Source organism: Erpetoichthys calabaricus, chromosome 1 (assembly GCF_900747795.2).
Source record: "Erpetoichthys calabaricus chromosome 1, fErpCal1.3, whole genome shotgun sequence".
Classification (NCBI taxonomy): Eukaryota; Metazoa; Chordata; class Cladistia; order Polypteriformes; family Polypteridae; genus Erpetoichthys; species Erpetoichthys calabaricus.
Window position 1 is genome coordinate 102,347,871 of NC_041394.2, and position 17,641 is coordinate 102,365,511.

At 35.7% G+C, this 17,641-nt stretch overlaps 1 protein-coding gene across 1 annotated transcript in view; it reads left to right on the forward strand.

Moving 5' to 3' along the window:
* Positions 1-16,383, forward strand: part of LOC114653961 (girdin-like) — a 159,808-nt gene extending 143,425 nt beyond the window's left edge. The window contains exons 26-31 of the mRNA XM_028804485.2: positions 447-592; positions 3,471-3,572; positions 6,191-6,357; positions 7,407-7,709; positions 9,702-9,770; positions 15,529-16,383. Of these exons, the coding sequence (XP_028660318.2) occupies positions 447-592; positions 3,471-3,572; positions 6,191-6,357; positions 7,407-7,709; positions 9,702-9,770; positions 15,529-15,593 (852 nt within the window). The 3' untranslated portion in view covers positions 15,594-16,383. The remainder of the gene's footprint in view (positions 1-446; positions 593-3,470; positions 3,573-6,190; positions 6,358-7,406; positions 7,710-9,701; positions 9,771-15,528) is intronic.
* Positions 16,384-17,641: the final 1,258 nt, after the last annotated feature.

Sequence of the window (17,641 nt, forward strand, 5' to 3'; positions counted from 1 at the left end):
GCAACTACACTACCAGGGACAGGAGAGGAGTAAAAAAATGAATAAAATTATTTTTTGAAAAATAAATCACCTGTTCATAAAGATAGAGTTATATTGTATATGATTATATAATAATACAGTATTATATAATTAAAATTGAACTGTCTGTCATAAGTAACCTTCATTCAAATGCAATAAAACATAGCAGTTTTATACAAATTAATGCTTGTTTTCACTTTCTGCAGCATTTTTTGAGTATAGTGGAAGACCTCACACTTGCAGTGATGGACTATTGATTAGGGTTGACTTGTTGTATGTAATATATTTTTGTGTTTGTTTCAACATTTGGTGTGTGGAAAATTATTTCCATTGTGACTTATAGTGTACATTTTTTTTACCAAAAGCCCTGCGTCAAAGTAAAATCAGTAAATATTTGTTTCTGAGTCTGTGTTATATTTCATCTTTAGCTGTTAGCAGAGTTAAAGGGAAATTTAGACGAGGAAAACCGGCACTTGTTAGAACAGAACCAGAATCTAAGTCGAGAGAATCGAGAACTGCTTGAGAAGACCATGGAGAGCAAGGATCAATACCACCAAGAGCAGAGAGAATATATGTGAGTATTTATTCATTAATATAAAATTTTATTACCAGCACTGTTGTAAGAAGTAAAATCAATAATGGTAAGACATTTAATAAGCCTTCCTCCTTTCTTGCTCAAACAATAATAGTGAAATATCAATACTTAATTCTCACTTCTATTATTTCACATTTATTAAAAGCAATAATATTGTTTAATGTGTTGATGAATATAATTAATAAAAAAGAATGTGTTTATTAAGTAAAAACTAGGCACACTTAATTTTTTCTTGTTGCATTTTCCATAAAAATAACAAAATATAGCTGATGGATTTACAGCGCGTGCTTGAAAATTGTAGAAGGAGTACTAACTTGACAAGGCAGTAAATCTTTAGTGAAATTCATGAATACAGTATATATATAATTTGCGTCTGAAAGTAACTGAGTGGCATTAACTTTGTAACCTCAACACACTGCATGAGTTTATCTCTGGACACACTGGTATTTGTTCCATATCCCAAACACATGCTAAGGTTCACTGGCAACTGGAAATTGGCCCAATGTGGGTAAATCTACATGAAGACTACATGACCATCATCATCAAGTCCTTCCATGAGGACCGTAAATACAAAGAGGAATGTTCATTTATGTTAGGTAGACTGCTCAGAGGGGGTTGGGTGGTCTCATGGTCTGGAACCCCTGCAGATTTTTTTTTTTTCTACAGCCATCTGGAGTTTTTTTTTGTTTTTTCTGTCCTCCCTGGCCATCAGACCTTACTGTTACTCAATGTTAATTAGTGTTGTCTTATTTGTAATTCTTACTTTGTCTTTTTTTCTCTTTTCTTAATCATGTAAAGCAATTTGAGCTACATTATTTGTATGAAAATGTGCTATATAAATAAATGTTGTTGTTGTTGTAAATGTGGGTATGTACATGAGTGTTGCTTACAATGGGCTAGTTCCATTTCCAGTTATTTTCTGTCAAATGCCCAGTGATCCTCACATCTCTGAATGTGGTAAGCCATTTAGAAAATGGATAAGTTTATGTTTTATAGTATGGTATAAGTGTAATGTATTTCCATCCAAGGTATCATGTGCACAGGAGGAACAGTCCAAAGATACTTCCAACTCTATCACAAAGCAGATTCACCTACATACCCAATAAGACTGGGCCACTTTACTGTGGACAGTTAGCCTGATCAGGACAACTTTGGGATGCAGAATGTGAAGACAACACACTTACAACACACATACAGACCACAATTTGAGTTGTGTGTTTGTGTTGTGAGGCTGTAGCAGAAACTATTATGCCACATGCTAATCTTGTAATATAAAGCATGTTTTAAAATGATATTGTTAATACTTAAATATGTTTACAGCTGAAAACCAAGAATATGCTGTCACTCAGCAAAGTAGTTTAATATCCTAAAAAGAAACATGAAAGCTGTTTTCATTTTGCAATTATAATACTTGCTCTTTTATGTGTTGGCAGGATTACCGACATCGATCACTAAAAGAAAACATCAGTTCCCATTTTTATTGGATTATATGAACTGCGTTAAGCATAGTGGTATCACTTTTGGTTCAGATCAGTTTAATGTTATCTGTTAGTCCCTTTGGTGATCCTGGAGCGGCCACAGTCAGTCCAGATTCTCTATTTACTCTTTCCACTCAATTGCTCTTCTCTGTTAGTGCTAGCTATGGTTAATAGGTGCAGCAAAGCTGGCAGTACCACCACATTTTCAATAAAATATACCCCAAGATAGTTTTTACACAAAATACAGTTTTGTACACTATTATTAAAGAATTTTCCCATATTTTAATTATGTATAGGTATTCTAATAATTTATGAGGTACCTTAATAATAAGTATTTAATAATTATACATTATTCTTGACATTTATTCAAGATTATAGTTCAAATGTTAATTCTAATCTATATAGTGCTCCTTTTCCCAAGCTTTATTTGTAATTTATGTTTGTTCTGCCTACGACTTCTTGATGACAACAACAACATTTCTTTATAAAGCACATTTTCATTGAAATGGTGAAGCTCAAAGTGCGTTGCAAGATGAAGAAGGAAATGTTTATATGAAACAAAAATAAGATTAGGCAATACTAAGTAACAAAGAAAAAAGTAAGGTCAGATGGCTCCAGATGGGCTGGAGAAAAGCAAAATCTGCAGGGGTTCTAAGGCCAAGAGACCACCCAGCCCCAACTGGGCATTCTACTTAACATAAATGGTCTAAATCAGTCCTCATGGTTTCCAGGCTTCATGTGAAAGAATTTGATGATGATGGTCATGTGGACATGTGGAGTACTGCCTTCAATCCATCAATGTAGGGACTGCATGGTGCCTTGATCAGGTGGTGGTGGCACAGATCGCCATCCCAGAAAAACTAGAAAAAGAACAGCAGAGAATAGCAGGGATTAGTACGGAGCCTTGATGAAAATGATAATTCAATGCACATCTAGTTTAACAGGGATACACTAAAATGTAGTGATGAGAAAGCCATGTTAAAATAATGGGTTTTTAGCAGTGTAGGGTTTTGACTGCCAGCTTAGGTTCAGATAGCAGCATAGTAAACGCTGAATTGGGGGTATATGGTGGGTGTTGCATGGAAATAAAATGGTTTGTGTCCTCCTTGGTTGACAGCACCACAAAGCCATGTGTTATTTAAATTGAAATATGAGTTATTTTTTATTATGTGTATTTTAAAAATGTATTTGCTTATACAAACATTGATGTATTCTCAAACATTTTCATATTTGGTGTCTCATTTGTTCATGTAATTTTTGTTGGTAAACTTAGATCTTTGCATTTGATTAAATAAGAGCTCTACAGATTTTCTTTATTATATTGTCCCAACTAAAATTCACCAAAATTGTCTTTAAACACTTCTTTAATTTTACTACAGGGACAAGCTGAATGAGTTGCGCCGTGAAAAACAGAAATTGGTGGAAAAGATTATGGACCAGTACAGAATTCTGGAGCCAACTATTCCTGTCAGCAAAAACAGGTACATAAATCAGACCTGAGTCTGTTTAGGAAAGTAATTTTTAAAGTCTACTATACTATATATATATTTTGTTTCTAGCTGTGATTTGAACAAGATCTATTTTAAAACAAAAACCTTTCTTCACTGAAATAAATGCAGAACTTTAAAAAATGGATAGAAGGATTTAATTGTTTTCCTTTAATAAAGTTTGGTTTTAGTGCTCCTAAGAACAGAATAAATTAACACCATATTAAAACCACTAAAAAAAAGCTTTAAAATGATTTTAGTAAATAGTTTCCGAATTAAAAAGTTCACTTATAGCATAGCAAAAAAATTTTCTAATTAAGGCAACATAGAAACTGAAAATCCTATGGAGTGTTTAAAAAAATTTATTTCAAGTAAAGCCACCAGATGGCACCTTGAATCTCAGTCAGCAGAAAACAGCCCCTCATATAGGTACTTGAAGGACTTTGAAAAGTACAAAGCCTCCTGTGACAAATGTTCACATGCATCTTGTTCATGTATCTGTTGTATGTTTTATTAAGCATTCTGTTGGAAAGAGTTATCAATAACATGAATTACATTATCATCACCTAAAGCCTGCTGCCAGACTCTTCACTTTCATTTTGCACTCAATCAGTTAAGTCAGTATTTCTATTCATAAAATGTCTGTGAAATAAGAACCTGGTTATGTGTTATTTTGTTTTAGATGTGTGGTTGTAAGACTTTCAGAAATGAAAACGTTTTACTTCATTATCTACAAGCTCACACAACCTCTCCTATACTTGTATAAAACCAAAGACTATGACCACTGGTCAAAAGAAAATCCTCATTCATGCCCCTGAATCTGAGAATGTACTATTAACTGTAGTGGATGGTTGTCCAATTGCCATACCCCAGTAGCACTAACACAAATCTGGAATCAATCCAAACACATTTAATGTAAAAAGAAATTTTGGCATAATGGTTAACCTTTATACCCAAAACCCATATCATTCTTGGTAGTGGTCACCCTCTTCATATTTTTTCTCCATCAAAATGTCCATGCATGTTCCCCACTGTGGTGATGTGTCTTATTCGACTGCCTAGATGACCCATGTCATTTGCTGACACTTGCACGAAAATGTAAGAACAACATTACTAATATTTTGTCTGTTAACATTTAATTTCCTATATACTCTAGTAGTGCTGGTTAATTCATTACTGCTTGCTTTAGTAAGTGAAACAATGCCAGTCATTTGTGTTTTAAAAATGCTGAGCATATGCAGTTTAGAATATGACTTAAGCAATTCATTTAGTTGTTTATATTTTCAAAACATCCATTTTCCAACCCGCTGAATCCTAACACAGGGTCACGGGGGTCTGCTGGAGCCAATCCCAGCCAACACAGGGTAGGAACCAATCCCGGGCAGGGTGCCAACCCACCGCAGGACACACACAAACACACCCACACACCAAGCACACACTAGGGCCAATTTAGAATCGCCAATCCACCTAACCTGCATGTCTTTGGACTGTGGGAGGAAACCGGAGCACCCGGAGGAAACCCACGCAGACACGGGGAGAACATGCAAACTCCACGCAGGGAGGACCCGGGAAGTGAACCCGGGTCTCCTAACTGCGAGGCAGCAGCGCTACCACTGCGCCACCGTGCCGCCCTATTTTCAAAACACTTTAATATTAATTTTTTATCAGAATAGCTTTGGCTATTAGAGTAATTTGGCTTATCCACATTAACCAAAATAAAGTCAAACCTGTAGATAATATATCCAGTTTAAATTACTGAAACTGTTCTAGAATTTGATATTGGATTATTGAAAAAAGCATATACATTTATATCTAGACAATCTTCAAAGACATTTATTTCAATAATTTATTTGTCAATTAAGAATTTCACATAAAAATCTCTTAAGCTGCTATTAGTATTTCTTCTAGAATTTAGCATCATCTTTATAAAGTGCCAGTGAGCAGTACTGAAAGTTCCAAGTAACCTTGTGGTTTTATATGGGCTTTGCACTATGCTTCACTACAAACTATTAAAAACATCACTGCTTGTCATTGATTTTCCCTTGGATAAACATTTAGGAATGAGCAGGTCACACTAAACCATCATGTGCCAAAAGGTTGTTAAATTAGAAAAAAAAGGTTAAGAATTTAGTCTAATTGTATTAGCAATCTGCTTTTCATGTATATTTAATTACTGTGAGTTTATCAACATGGCCTTCACTGTTGCCAACCACCCTTGGGCCAAATGTAATACAAATCGATGGAGAAGAGGTACAAATAAACAGTTAAGATGTTGAAACCTTTTTCCAAAGCACTAGATGCAATAGGAATTTCACCTAATCAGTGGGCTTTTCATTATTAGTGCTAATATACTGTAATTTCCTTCAGAGGTTTCATTAATATTAAAACTGAAGTGTGAGAACATTTTCTTCAAGTTGTTCTGCAACTGTTTCTTGTTGAAGTATAATTTTAATTTTATCTTAAGATTGTACCTGCTTGTATTACTAATAAATGTTTTAGACATCGAGGGTTTACCTTCAATGACAAAAACATTCCACTTATTTTTGAACACCTAACAGTAGACCTAAGTATTCAATATGTTGGTGTGTCCTGCTTTCTGTCTTTATTTGCAGGAAAGGCAACTGGATTGCAGACCGCATGAAGAGGCTTATTAAGCCACGCAGGGAGAGCAAGGACTTGTTTCGTGCACAGTACATCATAGCAGGCAGCACAGAAAATCTCAGTCAGCTGCCCCAGAAGGAAGCACATGAGCAGCCTAGTCATGCCAAAGCCCTGGCAGGTTAGGTCATGTACTGCTTTTTATAAATTGGTTTGTCTCTGATTCGCTAGGTCAGTTAACTAGAGTTTAGCAAGTATATTTTATTAGCATATGTGTTGTAATACACTTTGTACATGAATCACTGTTAAATTGATACATGTACAGTAAATGGTTTAATTTTATAATTATTGGCTCTGATGTATGTTCAGTTTTCTCATTCATGATTGGCAAGGAGGGTCTTCCCTGGGCTTTAGAAAGGCTATCTAGAACCTTGGTACATTCTGTGCAGCCCACTCACTATTAGACAAGCATATGGGACAGGTTCTGTGGTAACCTTCAGTCAATCTAGTTAGAATTAATTAAAGCAAACTACCAAACAAGTGAAAGGCATTTTACCAGTTTATAGTAGCAAAGTATAATTAGTTTGCTAAATATGCAGGAGTTTATCTTATTGAAATTTAAGATACAGGCAAAGCCCACACTTGGATTTACAAGTGGCTAAGTCAGCAAATAGAAGTCTATGGCACAGAACACAAGGTGACACAGGAAGATGCTGAGGAGCACAGGAGGCATGGAGATGGTAGAAAAAAGATACAACTCCATGACATGAACTCTCAGACCACATAGGGCAAACATGCCTGGGAGAAGGACAAGCACTACACCTTTTTATCCAAGCCAAACAAAAAAGAACTGTGGTAAATGTTGGGCATGTAAGTGATTAAGATAAAAAAGGATAAACTAAATTTAAAAGTTATGACATAAGGATGAATGTGGCAAAATTCCAGAATATATCTCAAGCAAGTCTTTCTTTTTAATCTGGGTTTATTGAGTTAACTTAATTCACCACAGAAATCTCCCAACAATTTTATGGGACAAACTAAGTCTGTCTGCTTTGCAGCACTGTTAATGCACATCTATACCATATAGTTTATCATTTTAAGACTATACAAGGTAAAACTGAAATAGGCAGAAACTTTTCTATCAAGTATGGCAGTAATTATTGGACTATTTGACATAATGAAAACTAAAATAATTATTAATATAACTAAGTGGATTTTTATTTTTCAAAGGTCCGCAAATTGGTACTCCAAGTAACCCCAGTTCACCTGCTCCTCTGCGTAAAGCAAGTAGTACCCAAAATGTCAATGAAGAACATAAGGTGATTTTGCGGTCGAAGGGACGAAAGCTGAGCTCTCGCTATGGTGTGTCTGAGTCTTTCAGCCCTGGAGACAACAAAGTTTCACCACGTGACCGTTTCAGGCAACGTGCAGCAGGTGCGTGGGACAAAAGGGCAGCTTCTCATGATGAAGTGGTTGAGACTCCATCTAGTCGTGGAAGCCTAACCAGCAGTGATCCTGGAGACGAAAAAAAAGGTGAGAGCTTTTGGGTTTTGCTTATATTTAACTAGCGTGACAACAGCATAGCTACATAACAGATCCTTAGTAAGCCAATGTGTTATATAAAACCTTTAATGCTGTATATCATCCAAAGATTTTTTACATCTACAATGCTATAGGCCACAATAAAGACACATATGTAAGAGAGTTAGATTATAACCAATATAAGTGTATTGCCTACAGACATACAGAAGTGCAGCTTTGGGATTTGTACTAGAGAATGCAAGTCTTCATTGTATTGTAATGTACTAGTCGACTTTGCGTTTTGAGTTCAGTACCTATGACGTCAACATAAGGAATCCTTACTATCATGCGCAAACCAAAAATATTATTTGGTAGTATCTTTCAAAAAGTTTATTACTAGAGGTATGTATCAGAATAACAGAATATACCTACTTCCTCTAAAATAACTCCATTGCTGATATCAAAATTTACATTTACTGCATCAGTGTTCTTCACCCCCCTTATACACTTTATACAGTATAAACAATGTCACACAGTACATCTTCACACCAGTACATCTTTTGTGCATCCAGTTTTGGCAAACTGTGCATTGCATTGAGTTTCTCCCAACACTTTTGCCTCATGGCCACGATTCTAAATCTTTAATGCCTCCTGCCCTTCACTTCTGCCATAACCATGATCTTCTCTGAATTTACCTTGAGACCTTTGTCTTCGAAACCAGCTTTCTATTTCAGCATCTTCTCCATAAAGTTCACTTCAGTATTTGCCTTCAAGATCGCCAAGATCATCCGAGTACAGGAGTTCCCATTTCAATCTTTCATGCACGTCTTTTGTCACCACCTCCATGAGTATCACAAATTACAAGGGACTCAAAACAGATACCTGGTGGAACCCCAACTTCATCTTAAGACTTTCAATATCCATACCATCCTTTGTGCTTCCTCATAGATTGACCTCACTGCAGACACATAGTATTCATCTACACCGAATTTTCTCAGTGCCTGCCTCACTACCCATTTTGTTTCACTAGATCGTTTTCTTAAATTTGCTAGACAACAAAGACTGCATCTGTTGTTCTCTTCCTAGGCATGAAACTAAACTGCATTTTTAGAATTTTTGCCTGACTCTTTTCTTTAGAATTCTTTCAACTACCTTCATTTATTTCTCAATGTAACCTGCATTCCAGTGAATCGCCCTTTCATTTGTATATTGGAATGACCACACTTCTTCTCAAGTTTACAGGAATCCTATCTTCTGACATAATCATGTTGCACAGATCTGTCAACTTTCCACTTCCATTACATTGCACTGTCTTCAACATTTTCAACACCAATGCTTTACCTATCCCTACAGTTTTACTACTTTTGTGACCTTCACTTTTGAAAATGTATATTTGGGTCTTTTTATTTTCTCACAAATGAACATCATTGTCTAATTTGTTCTCCTCATCCAGCAACTTTTTCTTGCATGCATATCAGAATATCTTGCTGTAAAGGTGTTAATAAATTAAAAAACAAGTACAGTATATCCAAAGTGCAGCAGAAGATTCATTTTAGTATGTATTAGTGGGTGCATCATAAATGTTCTTTGAAATACTGTATAACAGTTATTAATAGGTGCATTGTGGTGCAGTGGTTAGTGCTGTTTCCTTGAAATGCCAAAGCACTGGGCTCAAATGTCTGCCCTATCACTGTCTTTTGGGAGTGTGCAAGGTTTCCTCCTGTCCACGTGACGTTTCAGTTAGTACACCATCTCACAAAGATGTTTCTATTAGATTGATTAGCACCTCTAAAATGAGTGATGGTTAGCATGTGTCCAGGATTTGTTCTTCCTTGTTCCCAATGTTGCTAAGATAGGTTCTGACCCAGTGACTCCAGAATAGGAATGAATTCTAACGAATGGTATAAAACAAAGCTAATGAATGAACTGATATCATGTCCACAGATGAAGGTTCAAATGTGTCTTGGATTATGTAACAAATGAGACACTTTAATATTTTTACAGCTTTGAGTGAAGATTCAACCTCAGGAAACTTCTCCCAGGACACTAACAACACTGCCTCAAGCAATGATGGTAAGCACGTGAGTAGGCTCAAGGAAACATGGTCCAAAGGAGCCATAAAATGGAGGGCGTTAGAGCTCTGAGATGCTGTGTTTAACAGATTAATAGAGTAATTTATAAGCAAGGAGGCAAAACTGAAGAATACAATCCACTGTTGCTTTCTTGTGTAAATGGCTGAGAATTATTAACAAAGCAGTTTATCAGCATCACAGATATACATATACTTGTCAAACCAAGGGCATGCCCCCCACTTCGTCAGGCAGTGGCAGAAGCAGTGACTTGAGCACATTTGTGTATTATACGCATATTATAACATCCAGGTTTAAGAGGCATAATGTTAAGCAGGAAAACTAAACAGTAAGGTGATAGCATTTTTGTGTTAGCAGTAAATATGTTGAACAATCCTGTTTGTCCGTTGATAAGTCTTTTGTTATAGTGAAAACATTTACTTCAGAATAAAACCCTGATTATGTGCCGTGTCAAATGAGCCTTGTAATGACTGAGTGATTGCAGCCAGGAGTGCACTGAGTGGTTTGCATGAGAAAAAGTCAAAACGTCGAACTGGCTTTCTGTTGGATGCAGATCACACAACTAATATGGGTTTTAAAATGACTAGCTGACCTGCTGAGAGTCAACTAGAATTCCCCACACCAGCTATGCACTAACAGAATATCTCACCAGAAATGTACATGTGTTGTATTTCATTTGTTTATATTTGTTCATTTTAAAATTATGATTGTGACATTTTGTATGAGTTCCTTGTTTGAGCACCACCATTTTGTAATTCAGATTCAAGGGCACTGCCACATTGTTTACAGAAACAATTGCCATTGCCAGTCACATGATAAGTGACCCATGAGGTCACCTCTTGTCCCACCTTGTGTTTGTTTAAACTTTGATTATTTTTTTGTATAGGGATTTAATACTCAATTTAAATATGTTGACATTGTATCCTTATACCCTTTGCTGAGCCCTAGACCACATCTTTTGGTAAATGCCTTTTTTGGCTTAGTCATCTCCCTTTTTTTATTTTGCCTTATGCCATCAGGCATGTTGTGTCATACAATCCATTCCTTAATCTATGCAACATCTAAGGTTCACAAGTGAAAGAGGAAGCCTGATGTGTCGAGCACATGCTTTTCCCTACATAAAGTTGTGATTTTAACAGGAAAATATTGCATGCCAATGAAATAACAATAACAGTGAACAATGATTATATGTTTAAAAAATTATATTTTCCTTCCCAATTTTTGCTGTCTTTGGGACACAATAAAATAATTAATCGTTATAATTAGTGTAAATGTCTTGCAGTATATTTATATTGCTAATAATGGCAAAGTGTCATTCAGACTGAAATTGAGTTTTTGAGTTATATCTCCAGACTCATCCTCAGACAGGAACCACAAAAAAGTAGATATTACTCTTAAAGTGGTCAAATTGTGTTCAGTTTAGCCTAAGATGTGTATGTCCGTCAAAAACTTAAAGTTGAAATTTTGATAATCATAACACTTTCCCTATACTGTATACAGCAAACTTACACTATATGTAGATAAAGCAAAAAGTTTTAGTGTTGATACTTGTGCACTATGTGAGCCAGAATAAACAGCACTACAAACTAATTAAGTAAGCATAATAAGCTAATATAATAAAAAAAAGCTTTTCTAAAAAGTAAACTCTTTTTGTAATACCTTCTCTGTTGCTGTGTTGTGTGTCAAAGCAGGAAAACAGAAATGAAACAGAGAATGTCACATTTGGGCTGGGCCAAAACTGCTTCCATAGCTGATAGAAGAGTAGGGAATGTGGAATTTGGTAAAGCATGACAAGTTTAGGTGTTTTTAGCTTTTCTGAAAGAATTTTTTTGGAGATGAGAAAAAAGTTTCATCATTGACTCTTTCAGTTTTAGTCATTAGTTTTCTTGTAAAATAATCTGGTTATATAAACATATAGTAAATATTACAACCCCAATGATAATTCCTCTTAGGACTTTGTTTTTTTTTCCATAAGGACCATCTTATTCAGTATACCTCAATGAAATCAAAGAGATATGTCACATTCCATTGCATTCAGGGTTTATGGCAAATGGCAATAAACACATTTCATGTCAAAGAGGAATGTTGGAATATGATGAGTACATGTATGACTTACTCCTTGTTCTCCTGATCACCTGATGCCAGTTCTGAGTAGTTGCACAGTTTTAAAAACTATGGCTAGATATGCCACGTTATTGTTGAGTATCAGTTGCTTCACTGCAAAGGTTAGATTTTTTTGAAGTACTTAAACAGTATCGAATACCACATATACATGTTCGAAAAGCAAACTTAGTCTAAAAGGTCTGTCTTTCCAATCCACCGTGTGCATCTTTGAACTGTTAAGATTAAACCAGAACCCAGAAGAATCCAACAAAAACTTGCCAACTCCATATTTTAAACAATCGAGCTGGAAGAAAAACCTGGTTCAAGTACTATAAGGCAGCAGTTTTGTCTTGCTGCTCCTGTGAAAATGACTCCTTTCTAAAGTAAACTCATTTCTGTAAACTAGTTTTTAAATGAGCAAGTCCTGTATTTCATTTGATTGCAGCTTTGCTTGTTATTAACTCACACATTGCTGTTGTCTCATAGCTTTAAGGACCCAAGTTTGACTCCTAGTCTGGTTACTGACTATCTACAGTTCACAAGTCCTTTCCATGGATTTTTCTTTTTGGAATTTTCCTTACATCTCAAAGACATTATTACTATAAGTCAAGATTTTGAAATCATTATTCTTCAGTTAGCAAAAGCCTTTATCCATAGTGAATTGAAAAAATAATTTCGTACATTATTTCTGTACTATTATTTCTGTTTTGTACATCAATTCTATGCTATACATTAAGGGTCTAGTGTCCAATTGAGGACTGGCTGCTACAATACACTCTGGCACTTTGTATCCATCAGTTATAGAAAGTATGTTTTAGAAAGCAGATGAATGGCTCATACGCAACTGTAGCCCATCCTGGCAATAATACGCACCAGCCCAGAACTAAACATAGAAAGGACATCAATACTTACATGGTATACTCATGCACAACTTACCTGCACTCAGAAATAGTCAATTTAGCACATTTTTCAAGTATTTTAGAAAAGTTTGTAATTTGGATTAACATAATATTCTCAAACATGCTTAATCTAACTCAGGGTCACTGGGCGCAAGGTGGGAAGCAGCTCTGGAGCTGGCAGCTGTCCCTCACAGGGCCTTCTCACACATACACATCCACACAAAGCCACGTGATTCAGGAAGTAGAAGGAAAACCAGATTACCTGGAGAAAAACTCACTTAGACCAGGAAGGACATGCAAACTCCACACAGAGAACAGCATGGGATGCAAATGCAGGGTGTCGGATCTGTGTGATAGCAATCCGAACCACTGCACCCCTGTGTCACCTGTAACCTGGAGTAATTCTTCAAAAATGCATATAATTTATGATTATTTCATGAAAATTTCACATTCTCTATCATAAAAAGCAGGTAAATTAGACTAAAAAATACAAGATTTGTGGAAACGTAGGGTTACAGAGTCTGAAAGACGAGTGAACTTCTATAAATAGATAGGCAGTGCTTTGTTTATGTCAAGGAGGGAATTTACCTTTTTACAGAAACACAACAAATATTGTAACAAGCAACAACAATCCCTTCAAATACACACAGCAGTTACAAAAAAGTAGAAAGCCTCTGACTTAGCTATAGATAAGAAAACAGCCAATATGAGCATTATAAAGGTGTATTGCTGTATGTGTAAAGGAGGCCCAGTAGTGTTTCTTGATAAATCTGTGTCTCATTAAACACCACCGTCCTCTAATTACCCATTAATTACGACTCAACTGAAATCCACAACAAGACTGCAATTTCTGAATACAAAGCTGTATGCTTGGAAAGTTTCATTTCTGTTCTTTTGTCATTGTGTGAGTGGAAAAAAGCAACATACTATTATGGTAATTCCAGTTGGATCCACTTATAGATTTAGGTAAGTTTTCATTTTATACCATCTTTATGAGGCGATGCTGGTGACCATGTAATTCAGGACCTTTACCCCAAAACACCTGTGGTCAATAATTTAGTGCCAGCATTCAGAATATATTAGAAATAAACCTGAGCAGAAGAAAACAAAGCAGCTTTTCATTCTGTCATTCAATATATCTGAAACTCTTTAAAGTGAAATTTAAACCATCTGTAGATTCTGTAATGTTACAAAGATCATATATGGAAGTGAAAAATGTGTAGAATTCATTCTAAAGACGAATTAGACTGCAAATGTAGTTATTTTACATTAAAACACCTGCAGTCTTGCATTTGGTATAAGTTTATGTGCTTTATTGAATTGTTAAAAAGGAATAGAATCTCTTAGTTAAAGCTTCTGATGGGTGTCCAGAAGATCCATGACCTGTCCCTCTCTCTCATAGTTCTGACTTTTGAGTCAGCAGTCAAAAGTATGAGAAATAAATGCAGCTCTTTATTTGAAGCCTCTCTGTGTGGGTTCCTCTGATAAATAATTAAGGTAGGACTTAGCTAATACTGTAGGTTTAACAGGATGATGCACTAGATGGCCAAGTACTTAAGTGTAATGTGAATTTGATTTAGTCATGAATGAATTTCTGTTGTTTAAATGAACTAACCAAAATTAAGATTTAATTTAGATGAATTAGATTTAAGGTGAGCAGTATTAAAGTGTTCAGTACTGCTACAGTCTTGGACTCCAGGGTTTGATTCCAACATGGTCACTATCCTTTGAAGTCTGCATATTGTTCTCATGTCTATACATTTTTTTCTGGCTACTGCATTTCCTCCCATATACCAAATATATGAAGTTTTGGTACTTTAGAACTCTAAATTCACATAGTAAGTGTAAGTGTGTATGGGTGTTGCTTGGTGTCACAACCTGGGCTGATCTCATTCTTATTTTCACTATTGTTGGGAGATAATCTTGCCCTGAAATGGATAAAAGCAAGTTTGAAAAAATGGATGGATGAATTCAGTTTAGTTTGGGAAGCTCCAGAAGGCAAAATCTTTGTGGGGCTTTCACATTCTTCCCATGTATGACTGGGTATCCTCCAACGGTCCAAACATGTTGGATTGAATGGCACCTGTAAATTGTCACGGTATAAGTGAGTGTGATCTTCTGTGTGAACGTGCCATGCCACATTGTTGCATTAAGGTCCAGACCCTGCACTTTCTGAATAAATGAATAAATAAATGAATAGGAGAACTTGCAGAGGAGTAATTCAGTAAGCTTACAAAACTACATTTTCTCCTTTTATGTGTTTTCACTTTCCTACTCTACTGTGAGAGAAGAATGGTGACACAGTGCTTAGAACAGCTGGCACTCAGATCGAGCATCCCTCATTTGGTCATTGTTAGTGTAGAGCTTGTACTTTGTCCCCAGATCTTTGTTTGTTTCACTCCAAACTCCCAAAGATGTGAACATTAGTTTAACTGGTGAGTCTAAAATGACCCTACATGAGTGGGCTCTGATGATCTGTCTACTGCTGGCTCAGCCCTTGTCCCCAGTACTGTGAATTGTATTTGATGGGCTTAAGATTGTTATGCAACGTTACCCCAACATTTCTTTGATTTCAGGATCAGATGCAGTGTCAACTCTGAAACAAAATTTAAAGAATTCTGAAGTTTATTATTATTATTACTGTTATTGCATGCATGTTATTATCAATGTCCTAAAATGGATTATGAATTTCTTAAACAGCTACATTTCTTGTATTAAAAAGTAGATTTTATTTTCCAGAATCTTCTTCCAACAATACAGAACCAGTAACAAGGCAAAGCAGCACAGGAAGTCTGCACAGATGACTACTTTCTGATCACGCTCTTATGAGGTGTTAGTTCTATGACTGGCTATGGATTTTTATTAATTTGCAATGTAAATGGACTAAAAGCTCTTGAGAGCTTTCAACACTGGAGTAAGAATGTTTTGAGAATGCAAACCCAAGTCCCGCAGAAGAAGTCAACGACTTTAGCATAAAAGAAATCTGGATTACAGTTCCCATTGTCTATCATTCTACAGAAATCTAAATGACTTGGATTTATATTTATAGCCAGTTGTTGAATGTGATGATTCTGATGTCACCTAAAAAAACTGTTCTAAATGGAATCTAAATGGAAGCATTAAACGTATCACGCTAATGGTTCAATTCAATTATTACAAATGAAAACGCTGGCACTGAAGTGGCAAGTCTTTGCATCTGAAGTCCTTGTAATTGAAATTGGGATCTGAAAGTAAACATCTGCTGGACGGTTGCAAATATTGGATTACCACTAAGATTCAAGAGAAACTTATCATTGTTTAAAAAAAAATAGATGTTAGTAGCTTTCATTTTATTTATTTGAATATAGGTGTTCTTAGTGACATTGTTGATTTTTTTTGGCATATACAGAGCTACATTTCAAATGATTTGGTATTTCTGTGTCTTAATTGTAGTTTCTTGTCAATTTCTAATACTGCATACACCAAGAAACTTTTAGCAACTGACCACCATTAAGGAATTCCCTGTACAGATATATATATAGATTTTTAAACACACTGGAGCCTAGAAACCTAAAGACTGAATGATCATAATGTACAGGGGCAAAAAAAACAAAACATGTTTCATGTGTGTTCATCCTTGGAAAACCACAGATACAAAGTTAGATGCGTCCAACATGTAATGTTTTATTTAATATTTTGTAGATAAGGAAAGCAAGGTAACTTGAAGCAACACTTTATTATGTCTTTTATCAACTAAACATAATCAGCCAGGTTTGGGTTGTCTGTGGCTTGATTATTATTTACTAATTTAACATTATAGGGCCATGAAACAGGTAAAGTGTGACATGATTGATTGCAAAGACTGTGCAAGATAAATTTGCTTTTACCTGTGTCTGAATTTGTGACCATCTTTACACTTTCACAAGAAGAAAGCTTTCTTGTTAAACATAGAGGACACACTTGCCAAACTGTTCACTGGTGCTTGTACTACTTCTATATCTATAGACCACGATTCTGTTTTTTTTTTCTCTTGAGTTGTAATTGCAGTTTTGTTTCAGACATTTAAATGTTTTTTGCACATGGTACCAGCAGAACAGCAGAAAGGCACTAACTACAGTCCAATGATGATTTCAACATAAAGCCTTGCTTTGAGCACAAGTCCACTTTAGAAATGCAGTGCATTATAACAGGTCAACAATTACGAAAACTTCAGTAGGCTGTGAATGTTCTTTTAGGTGAGTAGTGAACCGTTCCACTTGGCAATCATTTAAATTTCTTGTTTATTTACTCTGAAATGCAGAAGATGTGTTTATATACATTTGGTTTTCTTTCTCTCTACAAAAAATAGATGATCTGATTTAGTATATGTGGTTCAATATTGTAATTGTTACAACGAGTAACTCACAACACAACGGTCCATGGTTCAAATCGCAGTCTTGTTATTGTCCATGTAGGTCAATTGTATGTTTTAAGGTTACTCCAGTTGCATCTCACATCCATGTTAGATTAACCTATAACTTAATTTTTTCCGATTGTAAATACATTTGGATGTGATCATGCCCCAAAATGGAATGGTGGCTCCCATGATCCTTTTTTAGGAAAAGTGGGTTCACACAGTGACTGAAAATGTGATTTAGCTCAGAGGTATGAAATACATTATATCTTGATCTGCCTGTCATACTTAGGGTTCTATACATGTGGGCTTATCCATGATGAATGAGGCAGAAGGAGGCATTTGTATTAAATGATAAAACAAGTCAGCAAGGACTACTGGTCAGTTAGTCAATATGAATCATCCTTCTCATACGTGTTAAATTACTCAAAGTGTTACCTTAGTTTAAAATAACTACAGGGCAAGCTTAGTACACTCTCG